Genomic DNA, 17,759 nt, shown 5'->3' on the forward strand with positions numbered 1-17,759 from the left:
TATTTTAAAAGACAAGCATGCCTTAATTCTTTCTTAGCTTTTTGTCCTGGTTTTGGCTAGGATAGAGTTATTTTCTCCTCCTAGTAGCTGGTATGGCTCTGTGTTTTGGATTTTGGATGAGAACAGTCTCTATCCTAGCCACAACCAGGACACTTTTAAATACTTCTTACTTTCTATTAATTGTGCTGTAACAAGTATAATTTGAAATTGTTGCATATTAGTATTTTTACTTGACAATCTCGAAAATTACAGGTTTTTCCTTAAAGTTTAACTTAAAACACTTGGTTACATTTTAAAATCCTTGTCCTATCTCTCTCTCTTTTTTTTTTTTTCCAGTAGCATGGATGGTTCTATTAAATAAAAATAATTCAACATATCTAAAACTTAGTATCATATTTTTCATTTTTGTCTTAACTAACCAAACATTTTATAGTGTTTTACTGCCTTCTAAATAGGATGAGATATATATTTCTAGAATACAGAGTATGACCTTATTTTTTAAATAACTATACATCTAAAATAGGGTGTTTACAAACATATTAATTGCCCATTTTTAAATGATCATTTAGGCTAGTATATTTACTTACTGGAGTCAGGCAAGTCTAGTTATTTATTAACTACTGATTTATTAACTGCTGATTATAAAAAGACAGCTAAATTCTCTTTAGCTCTGTTCTGAAGAATGTAGATTCTACGCTGGATTGCAAGGAAAAAATAAAATTTTGTAATTTTGGGGGGGCTTTCCTTGAAGCTTTTAGTTTTGTTTAACTTGTTTCTTAGCTCAAAGCTAATTTAATTAATTGCATTTCTTGCTTCTACTGTTAATTGATTGCCTGTGTTCGGTTAACATTCCTCTTTGAAGTGTTTAAACATTTCTTAATCCCCTTTTCTCTCCTGTTTGCTTTGAAAACAAGACATGATCAAAAGGGAAACTGCTGTTTTAGTTGTTTGTCTTAAAAACAACTGTCCTATGCACTCAAAGCCAATATTTACTACTGCTCGAACACTTTTCACACACACCATGTACTTCACTTATTTTTTCAGTCTACTTAATCAGAACATTGTGTTACATTACATTTTCAAAATACCGGGGTTTTTTTTTTTCTTTTCGAAAAGCTTCAAGAAAAAGCTTATTGTATTCATCCTTAGTGTAGCATTTAGAAAATACCTCCTTGAATTTCACATCTGACTATGTGGCTGCCTTATTTACTAAAAGTATTGTTTGGGGTTTGCTTGCTTCTAATTAATGGCATTAAACATCCCTGTCCGTGGAGTGGAGCACCATATAATGCCTCACCGGAGGAAGAATTTCCCCTATTCCTTTCCCTGTAGTTCAGTTATGAAGGTTTTTCATGAAGAAGAGGAAGAGTAACCAAGAATTACCCCATCCCTTATTGCTGCAGAGGCATCTCTTCTTTTCCCGGCAGGTTATTTTTTAATGTCACAGGTGGATTTGCTAAATCGCTTTTATTTTTTTTTTCCCCTTTTCCTTTTCCTGAGCAGCACTGAGGTCTGTTCCCCTTCTTTCGGAGGATACAGCGCTTTTGAGATGCAATCTCAACGTAGTTTGACGTAAGGGAAAGGACCTTCAGCTCATGGGAATAGAATGGGTTTTTCAAAGCAGCTGTGGGAAATGTAAATGGTAAGAAACGCAGGCACTGCAGGAGGACTCCTTGGGTCTTTCTGGAGGCTTTAAATAGCACATTTGGAGGAAAATGGAGCGTTACATGGGAAAACAAAGGGGCATGGGAGAAAAGTGGGATTCTTGCAGGGGGTCTGGGTTCAGGGCAGAGGACGTGGGGGACCAGCTTAGATCCCTGCTGTGCTCCCAAAGCACCTGCCCCCTCTACCCACCCCCTTCCCCCCTGCAAGAAAGGGAGGGCTGCTGGACTTCGGAGCTTGTTAATCATTGCTCCAGAACGGCAGCACAAGGGTAGGAAACCTTTTCCTCTGCTGTTTATTCTCTCTCCAGCTCCTGGAAGCCCCGAGGTCCTTTAGCTCCTGCAGCAGGGTAAAGCTGTGCTTTAGGTACCGGACAGGGAATTTTTGGCTTCCAGCTGCCTCCAGTTCCCCTGGCTGGCCCAAGATCCTGCTAAGATAACTGCTACACACCCATCCAAGCTGTGAGGGCAGGTAAACACCTGGGGCAGCACGGGAGGAAGAAGAGACATTGGTTCATTAGCAGGAATTTAGCCCTAGGGTTTCTTAAATGCCCTATAAGCCAGCAGTTCCCCATCTGGACAACCTGCTGTTGATGTACGATCCCCAAGAGGAAGGATCAGAGAGTATCAGTGTGTGCCACTGCATAATACACCCCTCCCCTGATGTTTGGGAAATGGGATGGATGGGGTCCTCTTTGGGACCTGCTATGTGGGAAGATGTTTCCTGGCTGGGAGTCAGCGCCGCCCTGTCTCTCTCCCTCCCCAGTGCAGGGCTGCAGAGCTGCAGTGCCCTGTCCCTATCCGGGCACAATGTCGGTTCACTACGTGACGTACAAAGGGATTAAATTCCCCCCTGCCTACAACTCTGAGCACAGCTTGAGTTTTGCCCACAACGAGTTCTTGGTGCGGGACGATGATGTCTTCAACGTCACCTACCCCAAGTCTGGTACAGCAGGGGTGGCTGGGGGGGGGGAGACTGGGGGAGTGCTCTGTAGGTACTGGGGCAGAAAATGGGTGGGATTGTGGAATCATCTCCAGGTGCTGTTTGGAGGGTGAGTCTTCTCTTGTGGTGGGGAACAAGAATGTTTTGGGTGAGATTTCTCTTCTCTTCTCTTCTCTTCTCTTCTCTTCTCTTCTCTTCTCTTCTCTTCTCTTCTCTTCTCTTCTCTTCTCTTCTCTTCTCTTCTCTTCTCTTCTCTTCTCTTCTCTTCTCTTCTCTTCTCTTCTCTTCTCTTCTCTTCTCTTCTCTTCTCTTCTCTTCTCTTCTCTTCTCTTCTCTTCTCTTCTCTTCTCTTCTCTTCTCTTCTCTTCCTCTTCTCTTCCTCTTCTCTTCCTCTTCTCTTCCTCTTCTCTTCCTCTTCTCTTCCTCTTCTCTTCCTCTTCTCTTCCTTATTTCACTACAGTGCTTTTGCATGGGCAAGGGAGAGCCTTCTCTTGGAGGGCACAGCCTTGGTGGTGAGGGTGCTGGTGAGGTCCACCCATCCCAACCCCCTGGGCAAGTCCCTGCATCTCTGCTATTCCTGGCAGGCACTGTGTGGATGACCGAGATCTTGAGCCTCATTCGCAGCCGTGGCCACCCCAGCTGGAGCCAAACCGTCCTCAATTCTGACCGTATGCCTTGGTTCTCCACCCGTCTGGGCCTGGAGGCAGCCCTCAGCTACCCCTCACCTCGTCTGCTGACTTGCCACCTCCCCAGGCACATCTTCCCCAAGTCCTTCTCCCATTCCACTGCCAAGGTGGGACAGGCACCCACGCAGAGCTTGAAGGGGACTGGGAGGCTGGGAGGGCCACTGCCCATGATCTGGGAAATCTTAAGTGTTAAGTGTTAAGAGTAAGGAGGCCTTGGTGGGTGAGGACTTTGGTGTTGGCCTAGGGTGGGAGTCCTACACCCCCACCCAGATGGAAATATGCAGCCCCCTATCTCACGTCTTGCATCCTTGGATATTCTGGGGAAGCTCTGATGGCTCTATGGAACCTGTGTGTTCACGAACCCCTGCCCAAGGTCTGTGTGATGGGGTCCAGCACAGCGTTGATCCTTCTGTGCCAGACCCCTCAATTTACAGAGCCAGCGACACTGCCAACAATTTGCCTTCCCTTGGCATGAGTGTCTCCATCCTATATGCACTCTACCCTAGGTTATTTACACCCTACGGGATCCTCGAGACGTCGTTGTCTCCTACTACTACTTCTCCAAGATGTGCAGCAGCTATGAGGACCCCATGTCCTTTGAGCAGTTCCTGAGGGACTTTCTCAGTGGAGAGTGTGAGTGTGGTTTGTGGCTTGCTCAGAGCATTTGTGGAGGGGGTCTCTCATCACCTCTGACTCAGGGCTTTTTTCCTATGGTCCACTGATGATGGCTGTGAAGCCAAGCTTCCCCCAGCAGAAGGGTGAATGGCTCAAGAAGAAGAAAAAAAAAAATACTTCTGGAGAGACACACACAGGCCTGCAAAGCCCTGCTGGGCTCAGCAGCAGACAGAAATTCCATTTCCCTGCCTTCTTCTACAGAGTTCAGATGTCTTCAGGAAGTCGTGGTCAGCAAACCCTATAAAACCCTGGCAGGATCTGACCCATGCCCCTGCTGCCTTTTGTCTCTCATCAGTGCCCCATGGCTCCTGGTTTGAACACGTCCAAGGCTGGATGGAGATGAAGGACCAGGAAAATTTCTTCTTCATCACCTATGAAGAGCTGAAACAGGTAGAGACCTTGGCAGACCCACCAGCTCCAGACGTGCTGATGTGTCACAAGCCCCCGAGCGCTAACAGGCTTCATCTCTTCCCCCAGGACCTGCAGGGCAGCGTGAGGCGCATCTGCCAGTTCTTGGGACAGGATTTAGATGACGACGCTGTCTCCTCGGTAGTTCGAAATGCCTCCTTCTCAGCCATGAGGGAGAACCCCATGTGCAGCTCCGTCCTGCTCCCCGCGGACATCATGGACCAGACGAAGGGCCGGTTCCTGAGGAAGGGTGAGCGGGGAGGGGGCCCGTGGTGGGTGAAGCAGTGGGGCTTTGGTGTCCCCAAGGGGCCAGCCAGAGAGAGGGTGTCTGGAGGGCAGCAACATCTGCATTTGGGAGTGTAGAACGGGGTCCATGGGGAAGGTATCTCATTTTGGACAGCCCCTCAGGGTGGTAACTGTACCCAAGAGCTGAGCCTGTGCCTTTGCGCAGAAAGGGGGCTGCGCGCTGGGGTGTGCTGAGGCAGAAATGTTCCTTCCTCAGGCATCTGCGGGGACTGGAAGAACCATTTCACAGTGGCACAGAGTGAGACCTTCGACAGGATCTATCAGGACAGGATGCGGGGCCTGAACATGGCCTTTCCCTGGGACAGACGTTAGGATCCAGACCTAGCTGAAGCCGGCTGAGCACTGGGTATAAACCAGCTATTGGTACCAGGGGTACCTGTGTGCTTTCCTGCCACTCCCTTGGACCCAGGGATACAAACGTCTCAAAACCTCAGTGTGCAAGCAGTCAGTTTGCACCCTTTCTGCTTGGGGATTGAACCTCCTGAGTTGTACATCTCTTGTCTCTTCCATCCCTCAACCCTTTTTGGCCTTGAGATAAGCTCTGGGCACCCTCCAGGGTAGGACACGTCTCCCTGCCCTCCAGCATGTTACTCTCCTGCTGCTAGAGGAGGGTAGCACACCCCTGAGAGCACACAGGTGAAACATGTCCTATCCACAGAGCGCAGCCCAGGTCAGCTTGTTCAGCAGCTGCAGCCAGCTGAGATGTTTCCCTGGGACTTCTCACTGAACGCGCTGTGTTCGCTTCCAGGCTCAGTTACTCAAACTCCTTTTCCAGCAGGAGAAGAGCCCATTGAAAACAGAGCAAATAGAGCTGTTCTAGCAAAAAAAGTTCAGTTCACGGTTACCCTTTCTCCCCCTAACTCATTCCTACATGCAGGGCCCTCACTAACACGTAGGAACTGAAATCTATGCTCAGGGTGAATGCTAGGTGCTTTTATAGCCTCCAGAGGGAGAATGCAAACGGAGTACCCTTCACTTGTCTTAGCATGCATCTCCTCAGACACACGGAGAGCATCCTTCACGTTTTTCTTCACGTCTCCTGGAGAAGCACTGTGAAAAACACCCAACACAGTAGGTCTGATGACAAAAGGACAAATGGCTGAGTTCTTACTGTAAGAATGACAACGATACTGAAGCTTGATCCTGGCATGTCTGAGAAAGCGATGATATTATTGAAAGACAGCATGAGCACTGATGATCAGGATGGTCAAGTCAAACTGCCAAGGCACTTCATGGTAAACTAAATGTTAAAACATACCATTAACGGCATTATCCAAACACCTCTTGCCATGGTTTTGGCTGACACAGAGATAATTTATTTACATAGAGACTCGCATGGTACTGGGTTTTGGATTTTTGATGAAGATAGTGGTGATAACACACCGGTGTTTTAGTTGTCACAGAGCAGTGCCAAGGACATTTCAGCTTCTCATGCTGCCCTGCCAGCAGGGAGGCTGGGGGTGCAAAGGAGCTGGGAGGGGACAGACCCAGGACAGATGACCCCAAATGGCCAAAGGGGTATTCTGTACCATCTGGCGTCATGCTGAACAATTAATATGGGGGGCTGGCCAGGGTGGTGGGGGGCTGCTGCTCGGGGATAGGCTGACAGGAGTGATAGTGATGTAATGTTCGGTGAAAAACCATCCCGAAGGACAAAATCATACCAAATTACTAAGGAGAGAATATGGCAGAGTGGCTTATTGGGTCATAATTATGAAGTCAACGGTGCAAAATGAAATAAATAAATCAAAGGTTATAGCAGGTAACAAGAATCCATTGCGTAACCACATTTGCAGCAAGGGAAAGAGTAGGGAAAGAGTTTATCAGCAATGCAGAGGGGAAGAGAAGCTAGTGAAAGTGTACGCAAACCACGCTGAAGTGTTTATTTTTTTTCCACTTTCTTCCATTCTTACTAAAATGTTTATTATTTTGACAGGGCTAAAGTAATTACCAGTAACAATAAAGATGGAAGTCGGGTTGAAACACTGAGTGTACACATAGGAAAGACAGATATTTTACTCTTAATTTGAAATCCCAATCCTTTCAAAAATCACCCTTTAATATTTTTGTGAAATGGCAATGATCATCGCCAACAATGCTTGTAAGATGGGGGAGATTCCAGGTAACTGGCTGGTTTGACCTGGTGTGTATGTTTAGGAATGAATGAATTTAGAAATGGATGAATGAGAGAAGAAGTATGATCGTGATGGGAAAGAAGAAAGGGTGGAAGGAAGGGAGGGAGGGAAGAAAGGAAGGAAGCAACCCCAGTGTATTTTAGAAGATTCAGTCTAAGTTCAGTTCCTGGAAAAGTATGGAGCAGAAAGCCGATACTTCTATTTGTAGTCACCTAGTAGATAACATGCTAGGAGTTATCAGTGAACACAGGTTTGTTGAGCTTAGCTATCAAGCGAGCAATCAACTGTACAAATACAAATCGGGAACTACTGGCCAACACAGACAGACAGAACCTAAGGATCAGTATCAAAGCACAACGGGCTGCAGATCAATAACATATGGGCGTTGCGAAAAAAAAGCAAACCTCCTCTGAGACATCTATAACGGGGGTTCTCATTTATGGGTAACGTGTGTGACACTCTTATCTTCCCATGGGCTCTGGGGTCCCTGCCACACATCAACGTCTGGGTGTGGGCATCAGCCTTTGATAAAGGTGCTGGCCAGATGCTGGCCTGTTTGAGACAGACCACGAGTGAGGCAGCAACCGCTATCAGAACACAGAAAACAGGGCAAAGATGGAGAGGGTAAAAAGTCTGCTCGATGGACAAACCCTGAAAATAAGCAGATGGATGGGAACAGTCTTCAAACACTAGGATACGAAGCTCAGCTGCCCTGAATTGGATGCAATGCTCTCCTTCACCACACACGGCTTTGATATTAAATTTAATAATAAAATCTAAATAAAATTTGTACTGACGCATGTCTGCAACTGAGAGAGCCATGACCTAGGTAGCTTGATATTTATACTAATTCAGGGCTGCTTTTCTGGCCTATTACCTTCACCTTTCATCCTCTGGACATGCTGTTGCAGTGAAAGGATTTGCTAGCTCTATGTTCATTTGCATTCCCTGTGAGTTGTCACCCGTTCCTACACTCCATCTCTGCCAGAGGTTTTCTCTCCTTGTCTGTCATCTCCAGAGACTGTCTCAGCTTCACTCTCTTCCTTGGCTTGGGGAAGACAGAGGGGTGTTGCAAATAGCCCCTGGGTTGCACAGTCTAAGCAGAGGAATACATCAAAGATGCTCAAAATCTGCAGCTTTTTCACCAAGCTTTTTCACTGGGGTGAAAGACATCCCTATGTGCTTTCAGCAGTAATATTTTCTGTGTGTTCATCTGAGCTATTTTGTACCCACCTCTGGGCTTCCTAGGGATGATGCTGAGCAATGGTCGTACTGGTCAACCACACACGTGTTGCTAGTCTAAATGCAAGGAGTATTTTCTGAGCCCCTCTAGTACAGCAGTGGAGGGTGCAGTGTGGTTCTCCTAGCATTATATCACTCTCCTTTTAGGATATCCACCTCCTCAGCCAGCCTGGTGGCATTTCCCTGCTTAGACATCTCCGGTACTGGTGTCTGAGTCCAAAAAATGAACGCAATCACCTCCTAGGAGTGCTTGATGAGCTCTGCTGAGCATGCAAGATATCTGAGTGCAAGAAGCTGGCACGAGGTAGATCCCACCCATGACAGCAGCAGCATCATATCCCTGCAGCATCACTTCTGTCCTTGGGCATGTGACTATCTGGGTGATCCAGCCTCACAGGGGACCTGGGAGCTTGGCTTTCATTGCCAGCGACAGAGCATCCTGCTGCTTCTGTGTCTGGCATTGTCAAGACTAGGAGAAGTAATCACACTGACAGAAAAATTAACTAAACTGTGAACACAGGCAAATATCAAAACAATATTTCACAAAATTTTCCTTCCCCTTGGAACAAACATAGGAGAAAAAGGGAAAAAAAAATCTCTTCTTAGGATAAAGCCACTGCTTTCAGCACTGGGAGACTTTTTTTTTTCAGACTCCTTTGCTGAATTAGTGCCAAGGGATCAAATTAGTTTTCCCATATATTTCCCTATATATTTTCCCATATATTTTCCCTATATTTCCATTAGTACCCTATTCCTGCCTGAAGCCAGTCCTGGAAGGTGAGTTGCAAAACACCAGGTGCCCCCATCCTTGCAAAAAACGGTCCAGAATGATCTGAACTGAGAGGACTTTTTTTTTTTTTTTGCTCAGCAAATTCCTGAAACAGCCCGGTTTCACAATCCTATGGTTTACGGCTTACGTGACACTTATGGCACAAGGGTCACTTCCCAGCAGAGCCCCTTGGCTTCTCGCACTTTGCTGAACACCTGCCATGGGGCACAGAGGGAGGTTTTGGGATGGAGGGGAGGAGCCAGGGCCATGGGGACTTCTCAAATACCCTGTCCCTTGGGTGCATGTCCTGCCTCTTCCCTGCCCTCCTCTCCCGTGGAGACAGAGCACACGTTGCTCCCTGCTGCCGACATGAGGTTTGTCCTCCTGGCATGCCTCTGGGGTAAGTGAGGTGGGATTCTTTTCTCTTCGCTTTCGGCTTGGCATAACTTTACCAACAGTCCTTCCCTTCCATCGTTGCTTCCTCCGTAGTCCATAGCACAAAGCAGATGTGACATTGCAGGGAAGTGAAATGCAATTGGTGGTGTCTGCTTTGCAGCGAGCTGAGTCCCTCTCTAGACTACCAGGGCTGCAGTTGGTGACTCGGATCCCCTCTGGCATCCCAGACAGCCACAGGTGGATGACGCCCCATCTAACACCAATACCTAGACACCTTAAGAAGTGTCTGGTTCAGGAACTGAATCCCAACCCTTATGAGATAAGACAGCACTGCACAAAGTGGGTGCCCTTGTTTCTCCCCTGTGGGTCCCCAGGCTTTGTGGGTTTCCATGTGTCAGGGACGGGACCAGACCTGGTGGCGGTGGGCAGCGGATGCTCTGTGGTTGCAGTACGTGGGTAGGCACTGCAGATGAGAAGCTGTCTGAACATAACTGGAATTTACAGAGAGAAGGAGGTAATTATGAATTTTAAAAGTAGCTAAAAAGGAAGTGAGTGGTAAAGACACCTACCCGGGCAATAGCCCTAATGCCGTTTCTGGTGTCAGCAAGTCTGCCCTTGCCTGAAGTTGTTGGCCAGTGCTTGGGACCTTGCCAGACTGTTACATGTAGGAGCATAAACTGTTGTTTGTGTTGAGCTCTTGTTTGCTTCTGACCTTCTACAGTGAGTACAAAGTCTTCTCCTGAGTTTCCAGGACAAACAGATCCTGGCAAGCTTTCCCTTCCCAACTTTGCCTCAGCCTCTAATTAATCCCCAGAGGAAGCCTCTGGGCAGCGATACCACTCATCACAGATTTCCACCTTGAAGACGCTTTTTTGCACAGCCCTATTATTTGGCCCATAGCTGTCCCCATTGCATTTCATTCCTAGCATTAATGTCTACAGGCCTGGCAGTAGCCCTGGAGTTAGTTTCGTCCAGTGTCTGCCTGAAGTTCAGAAGCAGCAAAGCCTCTTCATTGGGTCTGGTCCTGACAAAAAAAAAAGGAAACAATGCTGCGGCACTTGCAGCTTATCAGATTTTCAGCAGTTTCATCCAGATGTGCACCTCTCGCCCAGCTGTTGCTAAGATCTGCATGTCACATCCAGAGCCTCTAGGGAGAGACAAACACATCCAGATGCGGTTCGACCCACTGCTCTGGACACCAGGCTTAGGATGGGCTGTCTGTGCTTCAGCCACAACTCAGGTCTTTCTGCTGACTATTACAGGAGCCTAGGTAATTTAATCAGTCTGCACAAAGAATTTCAGATCACTGAGTATGGACAAGATGAGTCTCAACTGATCTCTTATGATATTTTCACATTATCTGCCCAAATAATTTTTTCCCAGTACACACACACACACATATATTTTTTTTTTTCTCTCCACATTTTCTCTCCTTTTCTGAACTCTATCACAAATGTCACATGCACTAAGATGGGCAAAACCCGTTGACAGCAGGATTTGGGAAGATGAGAACAATGATGGGCTTTAGCAGAGCTCACAGGGTCTTCCCTCCTGCCTGGTGTTTTGCTGTCCTGAATCTCTGCACTTTGCAGAGCTGATTCAGACTAACATCCCGTATTTCTTTCTTCTATTTCAGCTTCCCTCACAGGAGTCCTGCTGGCAGGTCAGTATCTGTAGTAGAGTGGATCATGGGTCATAAATACCAGAGTCTGATCTCAATCACGTGAATGCCTGGTGTCCCCTTGACCTCTATGAGCCAATATGAAGGTGTTTCAGATTTCAGACCCTGGTACTTTCCAGTCACTGAATTATTCCCACTGGAGTTCCCCAGATCCATGCAAAGGGGTGATGGTGTCTAGAGATATTCAGTTCTTGGTATAGGGGTGGCAGGTATTGCGATTAGAGGACTGGTAACTGGGGATGGGTTTTGAGACAGATTTTGTGGCCTTGTGAGTTTAATAACTGGACCAGGACTGAGTCACTGAGACAATCCTTTCCGGTCCTGAGAGCTTCCCTGGGGAAAGGGTGAAAACTTCTCAATTCTCTCTTCCCTTCTACTATCCCAGTGCCTTGTAGCAGTGGTTGTTGGGAGACATTGGCCTTAACCATGGGCAGACAGACAGAAAAAGAATGCTGGGGTAGTTTTGGGGTGGCTACACTTTTCCCGTTACGGTTGAAAAATGAACCCTGCAATTTGTTTCTCAAAATGGACTTTTGGTCACAAAGGCACCTGCAGCATTTGGCCATTCCCAACTGGAAACCAGGTTCCCAGACACCAAAGATCTCGGATGCTAGGATACACCGGGCTTGTGTTCCTCCTGGTCTGGCAATAAGGACAGCCTCCTGGGGAGGAACAGCCCTCTTTCTCATTCCCTATCTTCACCCTGCGATGTTTGTTCTTCCCTGAAGATGCAGACACAACCAAACTCGAGATCCGTCTGGCGGATGGCCCAAACCGCTGCTCTGGGAGAGTCGAGGTGCTTCACAAGGATACCTGGGGGACTGTGTGTGATGATGGCTGGGATTTACGAGAGGCCAGGGTGGTGTGCAGGCATCTGGGCTGCGGAACAGCGCTGTCAGCCCCCCACGAGTCAAAATACGGAGAAGGGAAGGGCCAGATCTGGCTGAGTGACATGAACTGCAAAGGGACGGAAGGGTCCCTCACCGAATGCAAGGCAAAACCATGGGGAGAGAACGCCTGCAACCATGTGGAAGATGCCAGCGTGGAGTGCTCAGGTAAATTCCAGATGTCTTCTACTTTGTGCCACGTTGTCCCTTCTGCCTCTTGTAAGCTATGGTGCAATTTCCGACTCGTCCAACTAGGAGGTTAGGGATGCAGAGTGACTTTGTTGAGCTCCATCTTCCTATCCACTTTGACCCAGAGAAGCTGCATCACAAGTCCAGCAGAGCTGGCATTAAACACAGACAGTCTGCTCCCTCTCCTAACACCTTCCATGCTGTCTTTTCTTTTCTTTCTTTTTTTTTTTTTTTCCTTCCATCAACCTTTCTTCCTAAGCCAGAAGGTAGGAAGGGAGCTGTTGATAGGTGTTAGGGATGAGTAGGGCATTTTGGTGTATCATGGGAGATTCTGTTTTCTCCAGGTGATCAAGGACACAGACACTTCTCTAAAACTTCTCTCTGTTTTTTTTTTTTTTTTTCTGTTGATTTTTAGGAACTGACATACCTGAGCCAGGGCCTGTTCGTCTGGTGGGAGGCCCAGACCGATGTGCTGGGAGAGTTGAGGTGCTCCATGAAGAGCAGTGGGGCAGCGTGTGCCACGATGACTGGGACATAAAAGATGCCCAGGTTGTGTGCAAACAGCTGGGTTGTGGGGACGCGGTGCTGGCCCCCATTGGAGCCAAATTTGGACGAGGCTTTGACACCATCTGGCTGGATGATGTGAACTGCACGGGGGTAGAAGCTGATCTCTCTGAATGTCAGGCGAGGCCATGGGGGGATCACAACTGTTACCACGGGGAAGATGCCAGTGCAATCTGTTCAGGTAATCCTTGCATCCTCCCCCTTTTGTCAGCTATGTGTTGGGGTGCACTCACAATAACTGCGGGTACAATCATGGGCAGGAACTAGGACTTAACACAAAGCACTCACTAAGGACTTGGGGTCCTTACACCACAGAAGAGGGCTTCAGTCTGCAAGGTTTTGTCCTGTCTGCTCACTGGGGTGTCCTGTGGTCATTTTTCTCCAGTTCAGGCTTGAGGTTAAGACCATGAGCAAGACCACGGACCATGTCCATGAGCATGGGAGGGAGAGGTTATGCAGGAGGGGTCGGGGGGGGCTACCAAGGTAAAAGTGCACAGCCTTCTGCCTTCCTGAGCATGCTGTCTCTGGATGTCTCTGCAGAATCAGGGATTACCATCTCCACCTCAGTCCGCCTGGTGGATGGCCCAAACCGCTGCACTGGGAGAGTCGAGGTTCTTCACAATGATGTCTGGGGGACCGTGTGTGACGACGGCTGGGATTTAAGGGAAGCGAAGGTTGTGTGCAAGCAGCTGGGCTGTGGGACGGCGCTATCAGCCCTCCCAGAGTCAAAATACGGAGAAGGGAAGGGCCAGATATGGCTGAGTGATGTGAACTGCACAGGAACAGAAGGGTCCCTCACTGAATGTGAATACAAGCCATGGGGAGAGAACATCTGCAACCACGTGGAAGATGCCAGCGTGGTGTGCTCAGGTAACCACCTCTGAGCCCACCCCTGCGCGTGCTGGGCAGTAGGATGAGCAGATCCCACCATACACAAACCTGAATCAGGTATCATCCCGAGCCCCTGTGAAAGGGGCAGTGCAGCTCTGTGTATGTTTTCTAGCGGAAACAGAGGGACACAGCTGAGGAACTCATCCTATCACTGGGTGCCAGCCCTGTGATGCAGAGCGGGGTTGACCCAGTGGTGACACATGGATGTAGCTGTGCCAGGGTAGCGTTAAATTCTCTCCTACACTGTGGTCCCTTGTCCCACCTCTGTCCTGCAGGGTGGTTATGATCAACAGACTCCTTGAGCCAGGTACCCAGTAGAGCCTGAAGCTGTCCATAAAGACCAGGAAAACTTCATCTTGGCCTTTTCCTACAGCCTCTTTTCTCTTTTTGTTGGTTGCCTTTTTTTTTCTTCTTTTTTTTTTTTTTTTCTTTCCTTCCTTCCCACCCCAGAAAAGCCCATGTGTCATTAGGAGGAAGCTGATGGCATATCTTCATTGTGCTCAGGGGCACCTGAGCCCCTGTCGAGCAGGCATGCTTTCCCCAGGTGATGGGGCACATAGGATGCTCCCTTAACATTTTTTTTTTTTTGGCATTTGTGCAGAGGTAGATGTTCCTGAGACAGGGCCAATCCGGCTCGTGGATGGCCCAAACAAGTGTGCTGGAAGAGTTGAGGTACTCCATGAGAATCGGTGGGGCAGCGTGTGTGACGACCACTGGGACATGGAGGATGCCAAGGTGGTGTGCAAGCAGGTGGGCTGCGGGTCACCACTGTCAGCCCTGGGAGGTGCCCGCTACGGCCGAGGGCCGGACGTCATCTGGCTGGACGATGTGAACTGCACGGGGACAGAAGAAAGCATCTTTGACTGTCAGGCCAGGCCATGGGGTGAACACGACTGCTATCATGGAGAGGATGCTGATGTTGTCTGTGCAGGTGAGCCACCCCCTGCTGTGGCACCTGAATTGATGCGGGGACAGGGTGAAGCAGTTGTGGCAAAGCCAGCAGGCTGGACTGGATGGGACAAAAGGGAAATCACAAGGCAGGAAGGCTCTTGCTCTCAGGAAGATGCTGTTGGAGGCAGGGAAATGAGTGAAGCAGGAAGCCCTAAGGGTGGATGTGGTGGGTTAGATGTCATCAGCAGGGCACAGACAAACACACCAGCGACAGTCTGACTATGGGATGGGTTCTGATGGAGAGATGCTTGCAAGGGAGTTTTCTACAGGGCAAGGTTCCTAAGGGGCAGCAAAAGGGTAGGTAGAACAGTTTTTGGAATAGGAAGCAATGACAAACATCTGTGGAAGGCAGGAGGAGGACAGCTGGAACCATGTCTAGGGAGAGACACCTCTCTACCATCTATAATAAAGAAATATCTAAGTTTAACTCTCTGAATCCTCTGTGAGCTTAACTCCTTACTTCTCTTGCTCTGTTTCCTGGGAGAGAAGCTTGGACAGGCCCTGCATAGGTGAAGGAAGGAATCCTTGAGTGTCTTTGGTTGGTTTTGTTATGGAGGAAAAGGGCTGTAGGGTCTTGGCAGACCTGCAGGCTTTCACCTGGGGGCTGCACAAAGTTATTCTATCAGGACTACATGCTCCAGTCCTCCGGATCAAGCAGTGCATTTTGCATCAGGGTGAGAGTCTGGTCTTCACGCAGCCATATCCTGGCTTCCAGAGGGACCTGTCCAACGCTCTGGTGTCCACAGTATTCTTCACCAATAGACCCAAATATATCAGTATAACCTAACATGCAGACCTTCTTCTAGAGCAGAATCCATGTCACTTCTGGGTGTAAATTCTGGTGCAGAAGAATTCCTGAGAGCAGATTTCATTTTACCCGTTCCCTTTCTCTGCAGTTAACAAGAGTCTGGAGGAGCTGGAAACATCGTGAGTGCCGTGCTGGCCCCACCAGACCGTGCTCACCTTGCCACAGGAGAAGGGCCAGTAGGATTCAGCTGAGAAGGGGAATGGTAGGGATGCTAAAGAACCATCAGTGTGCCTTAACAGAATTCAGGGTTTGGCAAAACCGTTATCTCATCCGTTGAATGATTTACAAGTTTGTTTATAACTACATTGATAGAAAACACATCTCAACACCTTTTCCCACTGAAAAGCAAACATCAAAAAGTATCAATAAATTTCCCCTAAAACTGATATTCTGTCTGTCTCATAAATTGCTTATGGGCCTCTGCTGCCTGAGCATATATCTGTCAAGAAGCTGTTTGTCCTACATGATGAATATTTATACCAAGTTTATGGAAGTATTTGTAAGATCTCTGCTGAGAAGCATTTGTTTTCACTGGGATTCAGACTGGTAATAAGGACAACCATAAAAGCCTTGGAAAGGGTGTTGGACATTGAACAGCACAAGTTTAGTTTTGTAGGTTTGTCCACCCCTCCTCAGAGGGGACCAAGGGAACTGACCCCGTAGAGGAGGACTCACCATTTTTCCTCTCTCACTCTTCCTAAAGGCCAAAGCTAGCACATTCTGGGGATGTCCAATCAAGACTTAGGCTCTAACATATTACTGTGTATGTGTGTGTCTGATTTGTTGCTTTCCAAAAAGCAATATGTTTTGTGCCCATCAGTACAACGCGAATGCTTTGTCCCAGCAAAGCAAAGCACTAAGGTCTTCATCTCAGTATTGACATTGGGTGTCTCCAAGTTGGTCAGCCAACTCAAGCTGTTTGTATGGGTGGGAGAGAGGACTGGGTATATCCCAGTTTTGTTTGGTATAGTGTTAATTTCCTTCATAGTGGCTGGTATGGTGTTGTGTTTTGGATTTAAGATGAAAATAATGTTGCTAACACACCAATGTTTTAGCTGTTGCTGAGCAGTGGTTGCACAGTCAAGGACTTTTCAGCTTCTTGTGGTGCCCTGCTGGTGAAGAGGCTGGGGGTGCACAAAGAGCTGTGAGGGAACAGAACCCCACCTGGCCAGAGGGATATTCTGTACGATATGACATCACGTTCAGCAATAAAACTGGGAAAAGTTGGCTGGAAAAAAAAGAAAGCTCCTTTTTATTAAACTATACTTATCTCAACCCATGAGTTCTTGTACTTTTACCTTTTTCAATTCTCTCCCTCATCCCACTGTGGGGGAGTGAGTGAACGGTTGTGTGATGCTGAGCCAGGTTACAACACAACACCGTCTCCATTCCCCCCTCCTCCTCACGGAACAGTTCATCTCCTCCCCAAGCAAGTCTAAAGGAGCTTGGATCATCTGCTTTTTGGGAAGTGCCTGGTTCGGTGTGGCTCCAAGGAGAGCAGAAATGAGGTGAAGCTGGTGGCCATCTCACTGTGACACAGAGCATCAGACAGACTCTCAGAAACATGAAGTTCAGGTCACATGCCTACATATACATATATTTTTTCTTAGATGAAAAGTGAGAAGCAGCACAGAAGTGGTTCAAGGCTTGGTGGAAATGCCTCAGAGAGGGGCCACAAGGTACAATCTGTTTTACTTATCAGAGGGAAGGTTGCATGAGGATTTCATGACAGTAGCTAAACATCTTCTGGGGGTGGGTGATGGCTACCCAAGGGAACCTCAAGCTGTTCGAGCCAATACAGCAAAAGCTGGGTGTTTATATAATGTATTCTACAATCAGCACAAGAAAGCTTTCATGGATTAGAGGCATTATCAGCAGGAGAAGTTGAACTGGCATGGGAACTGTATGATCTCTTGGGCACAGAGGGCATGATAATGTGAGATGTTGCAGGGATTCAAGCTGACTTCAAATGCCCACTCGTGTTCTCCAGATAATCCCTCCCTCCTGAGAGAACATGCCTGGAAAATGATCTTGTGGCCAAGATAAGGAATTGTGGTCAGTGGGACCGTGTCCACTCCAACCATCTGCAGACATCCACAGAGGTACCCAAATCAGACACAAAATCACCTGAGGCTCCTTCTACAGCCAGGGGAGGAAAAAGCTTCTGAAGTGGCTCAGGAGACAGCTGGGCTGACTTGCCCCATGCGAGTGCCTATCTCTCTTCATTAGCTGAAGATTCCTGGGGCAAGCACGCCCCCGATTTGGGCACATTGTTTTTATGTTCGCATTTCAGTGTGATAGATCTGAGCATCAGGGATTTGCTTCTGTACTGCATGCTCTTTGGCCTTCAAGGATCACTTTGGTTTGGGTTGAATAAATGTCGTACACATGTCGGCTGGCACTATTGTCTGTCTTCTCCACTCTGGAAGATCTGTGAGGTTTAGATCCCACCTGGAAGGAAATGAATGCAATCCAGATCTGTAAAAGTAGCTTGCTTTATCCTGCAAGGCCGCTGAGAGTTAGTAGTATACACATAATATCCTAGTGATATTTCAAAGATGCAAATA

The 17,759-nt window shown here is 47.8% G+C and overlaps 2 protein-coding genes across 6 annotated transcripts; both read left to right on the forward strand.

Moving 5' to 3' along the window:
• Window positions 1-1,185: 1,185 nt before the first annotated feature.
• Window positions 1,186-5,050, forward strand: LOC136789329 (sulfotransferase 2B1-like). Of its 5 annotated transcripts, XM_066989376.1 has the most exons (8): window positions 1,187-1,642; window positions 1,973-2,133; window positions 2,428-2,607; window positions 3,189-3,397; window positions 3,797-3,923; window positions 4,261-4,355; window positions 4,443-4,623; window positions 4,876-5,050. In XM_066989376.1, the coding sequence occupies exons 3-8, from the start codon at window positions 2,472-2,474 to the stop codon at window positions 4,989-4,991; spliced, it is 864 nt and encodes a 287-aa protein (XP_066845477.1). In that variant the 5' UTR covers window positions 1,187-1,642; window positions 1,973-2,133; window positions 2,428-2,471; the 3' UTR covers window positions 4,992-5,050. The 5 variants fall into 5 exon arrangements, with proteins under 5 accessions (XP_066845478.1, XP_066845477.1, XP_066845476.1 ...); XM_066989377.1 differs by lacking the exon at window positions 1,973-2,133 and having other exon boundaries at window positions 1,186-1,642; XM_066989375.1 differs by having other exon boundaries at window positions 1,187-2,133.
• Window positions 5,051-9,098: 4,048 nt separating this feature from the next.
• Window positions 9,099-15,578, forward strand: LOC136789318 (soluble scavenger receptor cysteine-rich domain-containing protein SSC5D-like). The gene is made up of 7 exons (XM_066989354.1): window positions 9,099-9,225; window positions 10,858-10,884; window positions 11,631-11,957; window positions 12,394-12,723; window positions 13,083-13,412; window positions 14,035-14,364; window positions 15,281-15,578. Exons 1-7 carry the CDS (start codon window positions 9,195-9,197, stop codon window positions 15,313-15,315), a joined length of 1,410 nt encoding a protein of 469 aa, XP_066845455.1. The 5' UTR covers window positions 9,099-9,194; the 3' UTR covers window positions 15,316-15,578.
• Window positions 15,579-17,759: the final 2,181 nt, after the last annotated feature.

Source organism: Anser cygnoides, unplaced genomic scaffold (assembly GCF_040182565.1).
Source record: "Anser cygnoides isolate HZ-2024a breed goose unplaced genomic scaffold, Taihu_goose_T2T_genome scaffold_44_1, whole genome shotgun sequence".
Classification (NCBI taxonomy): Eukaryota; Metazoa; Chordata; class Aves; order Anseriformes; family Anatidae; genus Anser; species Anser cygnoides.